The sequence below is a fragment of the Mirounga angustirostris genome, unplaced genomic scaffold, assembly GCF_029215605.1.
Source record: "Mirounga angustirostris isolate CCGP_5_RB_7025 unplaced genomic scaffold, mMirAng1.0.hap1 SCAF_15, whole genome shotgun sequence".
Taxonomy (NCBI): domain Eukaryota; kingdom Metazoa; phylum Chordata; class Mammalia; order Carnivora; family Phocidae; genus Mirounga; species Mirounga angustirostris.
The window spans coordinates 42,992,317-43,005,829 of NW_026991723.1; the positions used below are offsets into that span (position 1 = coordinate 42,992,317).

The 13,513-nt window shown below is 32.9% G+C and overlaps 1 protein-coding gene across 7 annotated transcripts in view; it reads left to right on the plus strand.

Moving 5' to 3' along the window:
* Window positions 1–13,513, plus strand: part of CNTLN (centlein) — a 300,088-nt gene that overhangs the window by 162,158 nt on the left and 124,417 nt on the right. For 6 of the 7 annotated variants that reach the window (XM_064579709.1, XM_064579711.1, XM_064579710.1 and 3 more), the window contains 2 exons: window positions 5,135–5,311; window positions 7,436–7,561. In XM_064579709.1, the coding sequence (XP_064435779.1) occupies window positions 5,135–5,311; window positions 7,436–7,561 (303 nt within the window). The remainder of the gene's footprint in view (window positions 1–5,134; window positions 5,312–7,435; window positions 7,562–13,513) is intronic. The other variant, XM_064579708.1, reaches the window with a different exon arrangement.

Sequence of the window (13,513 nt, forward strand, 5' to 3'; positions counted from 1 at the left end):
TTCCCCTTTAAAAAAATAACGTGACTATTATTAAATTTACCCATTTTCAGGTGGTGGATGATTCAGCTAACAGTGTTTTATAAATTGGCAGTAGATGTATTTTCCCATTTCTAAAATCAATTTTAAATAAAATGGCAAGTTTTTGTAGAGATTCAGGTATTTCATGAGAAGAAAATTTTGTGTGTGTATATATATATATATATATGTATGTATGTATACACACACACTTTAACATATATTATATATTTTCATACTGTGTCTTCGTCCAAGAGGATTTGAGTTCATTTTCAGAGAATAGTTATTCAGGATGTTATTTTCTCTGATACATATGTATATAGGTTAGATGTTTTATCTACACACACATATTGCAGATTTTAAGCATACATGGATGTTTAATATATATTTAATTTTCAGTGACCTTATTTTAGGAGAAATTATTTTTTTTCCTGTGGTATCATGCCCTTTTAGATGTTTTTGTTTTGCAGGCGGCTACATTATGTATTGACAGGTGTGGAATTTATACATTTCTTAAATAAGTAAGATAATATATGTGAAATGCTTATCTTCAGCTAGGACCTCAATATTTTTTCACTAAATGATAGTTACTATTATTTTAATATAGTGGGAAACAAAGGGATATGTTTAATTAAAACTTGCCAATAAGGAAAACAATTTAACTTGCAGTTCTTTGTTATAATTTTGAAACACTTTTCTGTTTATTAGGTATTATTCACTCAGCCTCTAATGTATAATGCTATACAATATTGCTTGAAGTTAATACAACATGACTAGATTGTTTCATTTATATAATTTTTTTTTTTTAAGATTTTATTTATTCATTTGACAGAGAGAGACACAGCGAGAGAGGGAACACAAGCAGGGGGAATGGGAGAGGGAGAAGCAGGCTTCCCACAGAGCAGTGAGCCTGATGCGGGGCTCAATCCCAGGACCCTGGGATCACGACCTGAGCTGAAGGCAGACACTTAACGACTGAGCCACCCGGGTGCCCCCATTTATATAATTCTTAATGTAATTTGTACAACACTTAATGAATGATTTTCCCTACCCCCCCCTTCTACTCTACATCTTCTACAGGACTTTTTGATCAAAATTATCTCTGTGGATCAATGTGAAAAAGAAGTTATATATATTAATAATGGTCAATTTAAAGATATAGTTTCAATTGGAGGCATTTGGCACATACTCCACCGATCACTTCTCATCAAGATTAACTATGGTCTAGCACCATACCATTCATTGTCTTTTAAGACTGTAATAATAATAATTCTTAGTAAGAAAATTAAACTTTTCAAAGATTCTTGGGTTTTAAGGGCAATAGATAAAATGAACTTCCCCAGACAGGGGTACTGGTTGTCTTGATTATGCTAAACCTTCAAAGCAGCACTTGAAAGGATAATGACAAGTAAAGATATACATTTTTCTCGTATATGTTATACATAGTTTACAAAGCACATTGAGTATAGTATGGATGGGGGACAGTGGAATGACCTGACAAACACTACTTTATCCAGATGATCTAGGTCACTGTCAAGAGTTAAACCATGTTGATAGTATGTACGCTTGATATAATGAAAATGTCACTTTGCTTCTGTGATCTTCCTCCCCCAAACTCATAACCCCAGTCTAATCATGAGAAAAACTCAGACAAATTCCAATAGAGAGGCATCTACAGTGCACCTGATTATCATTTACTCATCAAAGCTATCATCAAAGCTATCAATGTTATCAAAAGTAAGTAAAGTCTGAGAAACTGTCACAGCCAAGAGTTGCTGGCATGATAAGTAAATGTAATGTGGTATTGTGGATGGGATCCTGGAACAGAAAACGGACATTATATAAAAACTTTGGAGATTTGAATACATTATGGACTTCAGTTAAAAATAATGTATGAATATTGGTTCATTACTTATAACAAATGTACCATATTAATTTTAGATGTTGATAATAGGGTAACCTGAATGGGTGGGGGTGGAAGGTATAGGACTCGACAGCATCTGCTTAGATTTTCTGTAAATATAAAACTGTTCTAAAAATTTAAGTCTGTTGATTTTGAAAGGAAGATTGAAGGGCAGAATTATAGTGGTTTTTCTTTCCTTTTTATTTTTTATTTTTTATTTTATTTATTTTTTTTTTTTAAAGATTTTATTTATTTGACAGAGAGCGAGAGCAGGAACACAAGCAGGGGGAGTGGGAGAGGGAGAAGGAGACTCCCTGCCGGGCAGGGAGCCCGATGTGGGACTCGATCCCAGGACCCTGGGATCATGACCTGAGCCGAAGGCAGACGCTTAACGACTGAGCCACCCAGGCGCCCCTTTCCTTTCCTTTTTAAAGTCTGGGTAAATATAGCCCAAAGGTATCACTAGCAAACTATAAGGGATGAGATTATGGAAAGACTTTCACTTATCTTTCTCCTATATAATCTGAACATTTTATACTCAACTTTTATTCCTTTTATTTGAAGAAAAAAATTACATTTTGAAAAACATTTAGTGACGTGTTCATTGTAAAATTTAAGGAAATTCAAATAAATACGAAGAAAATGATTCACATGATTTTTCCACTGAGAAATGACACTAAAACATTTTAGGGCTTGTTGTTGTTGTTTTTCCTATGCATGTTTGGCGAAATCTGTTTCTATACAGTATATTCTTTGGTAACCTGCTTTTCTAATTTAACAGTTTATCATGGATATCCTTCTGTATCAACCCTCAGCATGACTAGAATGCTAAGCCAAAGGCTTGATATATTTTTATGTGCTTTGATACATATTTCAAAATTTCCCTAGAAAATTTCTAACAGTTTATACTCCCACAACCATGTTCTCAAAATACAGAAGTCATAAACGGAGTCTGGTCAACATTTTAAAATTAGGAGGTTTCCCTTAGAAGCCCTAATTCCTTACTTCTTTTGAAAAATCAGTCGCTCTCGCGGTGGAGGGCCACATTCATTCACCTAGGAAAACAGTTGGCTGGATCTTGAGTAGCTACTCTCACAAAAACCCTCCTTACGCCCTTAGGTGAGGCTGAGTGTCACTTGACATTTCATTTTACCTATGCTTTTAAACATGGTCATATTAAGAGAAGTATGAAATACTTCTTGTGCCTATATCTCCTGCAAAAGTGATAAAAGGCAAGAGAGGGAGAAGATCAGATTTTAAAAACACTGGCATGTTTTTTTGTGGACATAAATAATCTATATACATGTGTAATATGTCTACAAAGTGCTGAATGAATTCCAAAGCTGTGATTTTAAAATATACTAAACACAACCCATTTTATTTACTTATCTTCCCTGCGCCTATGTGAATTTGAGTTAATTAGTGCTTTCATAGTATTTTATTTTTGAAGTTCTGTTATTGTTTGTTGAAGAATTTTAAAGGACTGCTCCCTAAATGTAAAATCCTTACTCTGATGATGACAGTATCCACAGTTGGAGCATTTTTAATGTCTTCACAAATATTTGAATTATTTATCATTACAGCTCCTTGATTGAATATTCCTGTTTCTTACATTCTTATCTACTACATTATAATCCAGTGATGACTTAGAAAACTCACTTATTTAAACTCATTTAAAAAATATGGGACTGCTTATGGGATATACCAATAAAACTAAAGTTAGGTTATTTCTGTTTTATTCTAAGTTTTTGTTTGGCCTTGAACAACTTATTTTAAATTTCTTTGGTAAACGGTGGGATATTAATATATTCTTAATAATTTTATTTAAAGGAACCTGAATAAGAGCAGGTGGCTTTTGAAAACTGTTCAGATTAGTGGCCCAGTCAAAGGAAATAGTTATAAACATCATAAATTTGCTTACGTGATAGGAAGAAAAAATGAAATAAATAATGGTCATATGGTGATTAAAAGTGGGAGGAAAGAATAGGGCAAAATCATTTAGAGTTTGGAATGAAAGTGCTTGAAGTATTTTAATTTGATATTTAAAGAAAGGTAATGAAGTAAGTATTTAATATATGGTAAGTGTGGTAAGGGTACAATATAAACAATACTGAGGAAAATATTTAGCAATATAATAGGATGAAGGTTGGAAAACAAATCAAGTGATTTAAATAAAGTATAATAATAATATAAATAAATCAAAGATGACCTGTCTCATAATAACTAGAAGTTAGAATTAGGACAATTTTACCTATTCCCTAAAAAAAAAAAAAAGGAAAAAGAGTTCAAGCCAGAAAAGGGTAATATTTTCCATCGTTGGTTCAGAAAAATTAAACATATATATTTCTTCTGATATCCCTTAGAAATATCACATAGGACGGATAGGGTTTTCCACATTTTAAATGAAACTATTTTCAGGGCTACTGCTTCTATATCCAATATTATAATTTTGAGATTTGACTCTCTTCGCTGGAAAAAAATAAAAACTTTGTTTTCACTATGATTTAGTGTTTTTGTTTTTTGTAAGTGGAGTGGTTAATTTGAATATGACATATGCATAGATTTTAATGGCCTCAAATATATTCAGTTAAGATGGTAGTAGAATTTCACAGAATGCTGGTTTTTACGAACTAACATTTCTTGAAGGTATCCTACATGCTTAATTTTTTTGTGATTTTTTGTTGTTGTTGCTATAATGTGGTGCTTACCATTAGCAGATTATCTGACATGTAATTTCAAAAGAGAATACAGTGGACTGTATTGACATTAAAAGTATCAGAGTTTTGTGAGTTATTATTAAATTATGATACACTGGAAGATAATTAGACTTAAAGGGCTGTTAGTTTCCTTTTCCCAAGTTTATATTCAGTGATATTATATAGCTCTTTGTGATTAAATGGTAGATTGAGTATTTCATGAGGAAATACATATGTGTATAATCATATTTTTGAAATAATTAATTTATAGATGAATGGTATGTTTCATGCAACCATGCTGTAATGTTTTTCTCCTGTAATTATTTTATTGAAAAATGCCATTGTGTTAGGATGATGGAAGTTTAGCTAATGCTAGTTTACAGTTTATTATTGAAATGCAATTTTCCTTCTCTGAATACTTACTATTTATATAATGTAATAATAACATATAAGTATTTGCATATATAGAAATAATATACAAACATGCATATATATTTGCACATATACTTTTTTTAAATAGGTATCTCAACAGCCATCTTTATCAAGCTTAGAAACTTTAATGGTCTCACAGAAGTCTGAAATTGAGTATTTACAGGGGAAACTAAAAATAGCAAATGAAAAACTGTTAGAGAGCAAATCTACCAACAAGGCTTCCTCAGAGAAGAGCTCCTGGACAAGTACTGAAAGAAAACATAAGGTAGGGACATTTTGTCATTTTGTGAATTTGTCAGGGTGAAGCTGGCAAGGCCAGTGATGAAGTTTAAAAACAAAGAGCATTTACCTCTCTGCTTATATTTCTGGGAGCTTTTTTTTTTTCCTGGAAGCTTTAAAAAAACATTTATGTGCCAAATGCTTGATAAAAAATTGTTGTGTGGGGCTCCTGGGTGGCACAGTCGGTTAATCAGCTGTGGTCAGCTCAGGTCATGATCCCAGGGTCCTGGGATCAAGCCCCTTGTCTGGCTCCCTGCTCAGCGGGGAGCCTGCTTCTCCCTCCCCCTGCTCTTGCACTCTCTCGTGCTCTTTCTCCCTCTCAAACAAATAAATAAAATCTTTTTAAAAAATTGTTTTAAAGACTAATGTATTCCTAATTTAATTAAATAGATTAGTAGTAGTATAGCTGTTTTGGAGTAAGTTAACATTCTTATGTTAAAAAGTTTTGCTAAACTGGGTGTTATATAAGACTGATGAATCACTGAACTCTACCTCTGAAACTAGTAATTCACTATATGTTAATTAACTGAATTTAAATGAATTTTAAAAATTTTTAAAAGTTTGGCTAAGTATCTCATATATCTAATCTATAGATAAGTTAATCTGAGTAAAAAATCATTTTAAAGTAATATTAGTTGTTAAAAGAAAAATATGTCTTAATGTTTCTATTTCATTCAGATATGATATTTAAAATATTACCCATGTGGATATAAACTATAAAGTGGAATTTAACATTAATTTATGCAATTATATAACTTCAGATTTAAAGGTATAACAATAGAGAAAAATAAGCAAATTTTCCATAGCATGTTTTTAATTTATTAATGTCTAGCTTTTCCTTTTTGTAATATTTGTATTACAGTACATATACCATAGTATATAATCCTGTTATGCTGCAAAAGATTCTATCAACACTGACTACAATAAAACATTTTATAATATCATTTTGTCAATATGTTATTATGTAACATTGTAAATATGTTATCTCTAGATAAATAGAAAAATGAGGAACTTCAGACATTTTTCTCACAGTTGTTACTTCAGCAGTAGAAAATAATGATTTTACAAGCAGAAAACTATGTTTTTCAAGATAATTGTTATTAGTTCTTTCCATTTTTTTCCAATAAGTAGAGCTATCTTTGTATAAGAAGCATTTAAAATAGACCCGTTTCTATTATAGTCTTATTTACTCCCTCTAATATTATTAGTAATTTTCAGAAGGAGCTTTATATATGTATTTATTTATTTAAACATAACTGCATTATACATTTCTTGCCATTTTGGAGTAGTTTCAGAGTACTGAGCTTTATTTAAATGAAAAAAAAAATTCCTAAAATTGAGATACATTATATATAGGGCCTAATTTGGTTGCTTGCTACATTGCTGAAGTTAAAAAATGTAGCGCTTTGATGTTTCATTTCTTTTAACAAAAGTCAAGGAAATGAGAGGGATATTTGGAACGAAATTTTCTTTCTTTTTCATAAGGACATGCAGTAAGTATGAACAATATGTTGCCCAGCTTAATAGTTGCTTTCACATATTCCTTTTCCAGATTGGTATATGAAGCTGTACATAATATAAACACACATTCTTGTCTCTAGTTAGCCACATTATAGTTAATGACCATATGGTCATTATGGTATAAGATCTACTGTCTGTTGTATTTATATTCCTCAAGCATATTGTTCCTTCAACTTCACAGTGTGTTAAACTATTTCAAAGGGAAAAAAATCCTTTCCCTCTTGTTTCTGGTTGTCCTATCAAGTGTAACCTTGGACCCTTATAGAGCAATTAGACCAGCGTCTATCCCCTCCTTTGTAATGAGGTTTCTTGCATTTCTGAGTCTATAACCCTTTAGTCTTCCCTAATGGGACATCATTATTCTGAAAGAAACAATGTAAATGTAAATGAATATTCTCATTAACGAGTCACAGAGAAACCTTTAGCGGTAGCACTGTGGTAATTCCGCTTGTTATTTCTCTGGTATTCCACGCAGGATTTTTTTTATAATTCATTATTAGTATTCAGAATTACTTGTTCTTTAATTTTGCATGTCTTTCATAATCCAGTGTTCCAACTAGTTCAACCATGTCCTTGTTTTATTCTCGAGGAACCACCTGTGAAACGTTCAAGGTCTTTGTCCCCAAAGAGCTCTTTCAGAGACTCAGCAGAGCTGAGGAATCTGAGGAAAGCTGAAAGAAAGATTGGAAACCTAGAGAAGGCACTACAGCTAAAGGTGAACATTAAATCACTTCTTTAGTAATAACCTTGCAAAGATAAAGATACACCAAAGTAAACATTCACTTCACAAATCACTGCTTATCATTTATTTTTCCTGAATTTAATTACATGTATAAAAATGTATCATTGGTTGGTCTTGTTTTTCAGATTTCTGAGGATCATAAAGTAACAAAAAATTTGCTGCTCGAACGTAAATATTTATTCACTACTTTAAAATTGTTTGGGAATACTTTGGCTTAATATTGGGAATAAATTTCTTACAGTTTTTCAGAGACAAAATATAGAACTACAGCAAGTAGAGAATTTCTCATAGTTCTTCATACATGATAAACATATAAAAAGAAAAGTGAGTTAAAAATGATACTCACCTAGCTCAAGTCACTTACAACTGTCCTTTATAGAAAAGTTACATAGTCAAATGGCAAGTACATTATTTTTTCCATTTGACTGTATTGAGGGCTTTTATTTTTTTTTTGAATTTAATATGGCTAAACTTATCATTCTTTATTCACAACTACCCAAAGGCCTGTGCTATTTGAGATTTAGCCATTTAATTGAATCTCAAATAGTTTTAAGACATTTTATGACAAGACCAATGTTTTACACATGATTAGAATCCAATAAGGCTCAGGTTCTTTGTCATCTAGATTACTCTTAGGGAGAAAAAGTTTTGATTTAGATTTTGTGTGCTGTAGAACAAGATATGGTTTAGAGGAATCTAAGCTACAATTAATATTTTTTCTGCCTTTTCACTAAACATCAAGTTAATTTATATTTATGCAGAGTTAGACTGATAGTTCTTAAAGGAAGGAAAATTATCGTCTGTTGATTGACGGAGAGACAGAGATTGATTATCATCTATCATCTACCAAAAATAAAATGATTAGATGACATCAGCTTGCTAACATTTAGCCTACTTGAAATGTATACACCTGCAGTCTTTTTTCTTTTTTTTTTTTTTAGTAATCTCTACACCCATCGTGGGGCCTGAACTCATGTTTGGGATAATACCCTGAGATTAAGAGTTGCATGCTCTTCTGACTGAACGAGCCAGGCACCCCACACCTGGAGTTATTTGCTCATTCATTGGTTTACTCAGTAACAACTTACTAAGCAATGCAGTTAGCCAAACAAGTCACTTGTACAACAAGAGACAAGATAACTGTCTATCATTCAAGACCCTAGTTAACAAGATACTGCATGAGCAGTTGGAATCTAGTATCTTAGCATAAACATGGGAGTACCCACAGGATATTAAGAGCATATTTGGGAAGCCAGTTTATCATCTTCCTCCTTTTGCATAATTCTTGAAATCACATCCTGTATTAATCTGGTTTCTTTAGAGAAACAGAGCCAGTAGGATATAACCCTTTAGTCTTCCCTAATGAAACATTGTTATTCTGAAAAATATCTGTATCTATGTCCATATATCTATCTACCCGGAGAGGGAGAGAAAGAGAGACAGAGACTGATTTACTATAAGGAATTGGGTCATGCAATTATAGAATTTTAGAAGTCCAGCATCTCCGGCTGTGAAACTGATCACGAGATCACGAGAGCCAGTGGGTTAGTTAGTCCAAAGGCCTGAAAACCAGGAAGCTGATGGTGTAAGTTCCAGTCCCAATCTCAATCTCAGTCCAAAGGGACAAGACCAGTGTCTTTCTTATGTAGCCTTTTATGCAGTGAATTGAATGAAGCCTATCACATGGGGAAAGGCAATATGCTTTACTCGTCTGATTCAAGTGTTCATTTTCTACAGAAACACACTCACAGATACACCCAGGAATAATGATCAGTCAAGTTACACATAAAATTAACTATCACATATCCCCATTCAATAGTAACATCTCCACTTATTTGTCCCCAAAACTCTGAGTCCCTTGTTTTTGGCAGGAAAGAGTAGAGCAGTTCAGACATTTTTAGATCTATCCTCTTCCACCTTTTGAATTTCTAATTTCAGAAAGAGTCTCAGAAGCATTATATTAACTTTTCATTCCTTTCTCCTAATTGCTCTTTTAGATGAGGCCTCAAACTTATTTTCAGAGTAAAATTCTGTCTTCACACAATTTTTTTCTTTTTTTCTTTTTTTTTTAAAGATTTTATTTATTTATCTGACAGAAAGAGACACAGCGAGAGAGGGAACACAAGTAGGGGGAGTGGGAGAGGGAGAAGCAGGCTTCCCGCGGAGCAAGGAGCCTGACGTGGGGATGGATCCCAGGACCCCGGGACCATGACCTGAGCTGAAGGCAGCGGCTTAACCAACTGAGCCACCCAGGCGCCCCTCACACAATTTCTTTTTCATTTATACTTTTTCTGTATTCCTTTTTCAAATCAGTTGATGATAATATGAATTTCAAAAATACATTTTCTTGCACAGATTTACAAGATAAGGGGGAAAATGCAAGCAAATTTTTTTCATTGTATCTTATCATTTAGTAGGAAAGGATTTATTTTAAAGGAGCAAAATAGTTGAATGAAAAAAACACTATCATCAAGAGCATTTATGAGATGAAGTGGGTAAACAAAACCTATAAAGTAAAAGCAATTCCAAAGAGAGTGACTGGGTCTGGGATATTTTTTCATTTATGGCCTCTCTTTAGTAAGTATACCTGTCTTATTTAGTAAAGATAGAAAACTTCATCCAATATTTCCCTTAATTAGGGTATAATATTAATATTATTACTATTACTTAAGTGCATGAGAATATGAGATAAGAAAGGAATTAATGATGTATCTGTATTAGTTTCCTAGGGCTGCCATGACAAACTGGCTGGCTTAGAAGAACAGAAATTTATTATTCAAAGTTCTGGAGGCTAGAAAGTTCCAAACTCAAGATTTCAACAGGATTAGTTCCTTCTGAAACCTGTGAGGGAGAATCTGTTCTGTTTCTCTCTTGTAGTTTCCAGTAGTTTCAGGTGTTGCTTGGCTTATAGATGGCATTCTCCCTGTGTCTTCATACTTCACCTCATCTTTTCTCTGTGTGTGTATGTCTGTCTCTCTATGTCTAAATTTCTCCTTTTTAAAAAGACACCAGTCGGGTGCCTGGGTGGCTCAGTCAGTTAAGCATCTGCCTTAGGCTCAGGTCATGGTCCTGGTCCTGGGATCAAGCCCCACATGGTGCTCTCTGCTCAGTGGGGAGCCTGCTTCTCCTTCACCCTCTGCCTGCCAGTCTTCCTACTTGCACGTACTCTCTCTCTCTGTCAAATAAATAAATAAAATCTTTAAAAAAAAAAAAAAGACACCGATCAACTAGATTAAGACCCACCTTAATGACTTCTTTTTAACTTCATTACTTCCATAAAGACCTTATCACCAAATACAATCACATTTTGGGGTAGTGGAGGTTAGGATTCCAACATACCTTTTTGGAGGAGATTCATTTCAACCCCTAACAGTGTCTTATGGTTTTTAATATGCATTTGTTGATCATGGTGCTCCTTTTGTAGATCATAACCCATTAATACATGTAGAATTTTTGTCATGGCTTTTCCCATATTGGTATTATATTGAACACTGCTCTGCCGGAAGCTAATGGGACAATGGCAGAGAAAAATGTTCTGTGCTCAATTATCATAGGCAGTGGATTAAAATCTTTCATTTTTTTGTGAGCTGTTAAGATATCAATGTGCATGGTGAATCTGTAGCAAGGTATAGATACCTTATTTCCCAGATTTACTTGATTATATTATACCCATTAATGTTTCCCAAAGACTTCTGTTCCATGGAAGTCACTGTGGAAAACACTGCACTAAACACATGCTCCATGGCACAGTAGATATCTTTCGGTCCCAAGTTGATCAACTGAGGGGGACTGACGGGAGAGAGGGACAAATAATCTTCACCAGATAACCTCCACCATGGAACATATGTAGGCACACACTGATATATTGAGATGATAGTCTTTATTATATCAGCAGTAAGTAATGCACATTATTCTAATACTAGTAATGAATCCTGTAAAAATATTAATACATTACCTTGCTTAGCTTACTTTTGTGAATAGTTGTACATTTTCAAGATGGATGGCCAGTAGTAATAGAAGAGATGAAAACTGTTATTCTAAAAATCCCACCCATTTCCAAATCCTAACTTCATAAGTGTAGTGGACTAACAATTTATAAAGTATAATTTGGAAATCAATGCATCAGAGCTTTATGAAATCCTTTACTGTCCTTGGGATCACTAATGCCGTGAATCTCTGCTTTATGAACTTTAATGCATTTGACAATTTAGTTCTGTTAGCACTTTTCTATACTGTTTAGTAACATCAGTATGTCCTTTGAATACAGTTTATATGTCCTTTATTTTTCAATGTCTAATATGCATTCTTCATACATTCAGCTTTATATACTCTGCTGAAATTAAATATCCATGGGATCCTTGGTATTTTATAAAAGTTGTTTTTTTTTTTAACTTTTTAAAAACTTTGCTATCATTCTGTGAAGATTGAGCCACTGTTTTATTAACAGGACTCATGCTCTTAGTTTGCCTATGTCTGTCAAGGAGGCTTTCACCAAACTGTAGTAGATTAGACCAAGAATCATTTTTGTTCTTATGAACTCATAAATGGACTTGCAAGTATCATTGAGGCAAGTCACATGATACAGACTTTCTATTTTCTATTTTCTAGTGTTTTAGTCATTCAGATTTGTTTATATACAGAAATTAGAGCCTCTAGTTTAACTAGTTTAATTGCAAAATATAGGGAAGGTAGTCAGTAAATGTTTTATTGAATGATTTAATAAATGGACCTAATTCAGTGACTGCCCTTGCGATATTTTTGTGTGTATCTTCTTGGGCAAATGTAGTTATTAGTGATATTAAATGTATCTTTCAGTTTTTACTTCTGATTTTGTTGTAAGATTTTTGGGTACAGTAGTATTTCCCAAATGAAGTGCTACTGTTTTGACTTAGGCTATTAAGTTTTTGATTATTCTTTTTACACATTAAACATTTCTTTTGAGATATCTAACTTTTGCCTGGAGACTTCTGCTAAATCTGTTCTTGCACTAGAATAAGGAAAAATGTTTTTCTTTGGATATATATTATCTATCTTACATTTCTATAAAATTTTGTCTATTTCTGAAGTAAGCCAAAGAACAATAGTCTCTAAGACTAATTTAACCCATGTGTGTTACAATTTGATAATAGCATTCAGAAAGGACATTTAAAAGTAATTATTATAAATTATGCTTATCGAATTGATTTGTCAAATAATCTCTAGTTTACTTTCATTTTTAATAGTTTAGATCTTAGTAATTTTATAAGAAATATGTAAACACTCTAGCATTAGGCATAGTAAATTGTGAAGCATGTAAAATTAAAGCAGAAAGCTCATCTATAAAACTGCTTTGCTATAATCACTACCTAATGGAGGGACCACCTATTTCAATTACTATAGCAAAATCAAAACTATTTGCTAATATAAATATATTACACTGAAGTTTTAGGAAGCAGAGGTGCTTTGAGTGCTTTGGTTAAGTACTGTGCCTAGTACAGAGCCTGGCACATTGTGAGTGACTTATAGGACTCAGGAAATTTTTATTGAGTCTTAATCTTTGGTTTAATAGCATAAGGTAAGTTGATTTCTATTTGAGAACTAAGGAAAACCTTGGGTATAAATTCAGTAATTAATGGTAGCTGAAGTGGTACTGAAAAAATGCTAAAATAATGACAGTACTAACAATAAGAAACTCAGTTTGTTCCATTGATTTAACAGGATTTTTGTGAAAGGCAACAGAAAAAAATCTGGATATCCCATTTTATTAATTTTACTTTTGGCAATTTTTTAGGTTCTATTTACTCAGTTTCTAGGGACTCTTAACACAGACTTTTAATGATTCCAAAACGCTGCATTTGTATTAATAATTTTAAAGAAATTCATTGTAAACTAAGAGTTTATGGGGAAGGAATTTGATTCAATGACGAATAATTAGAGAAAGCTATT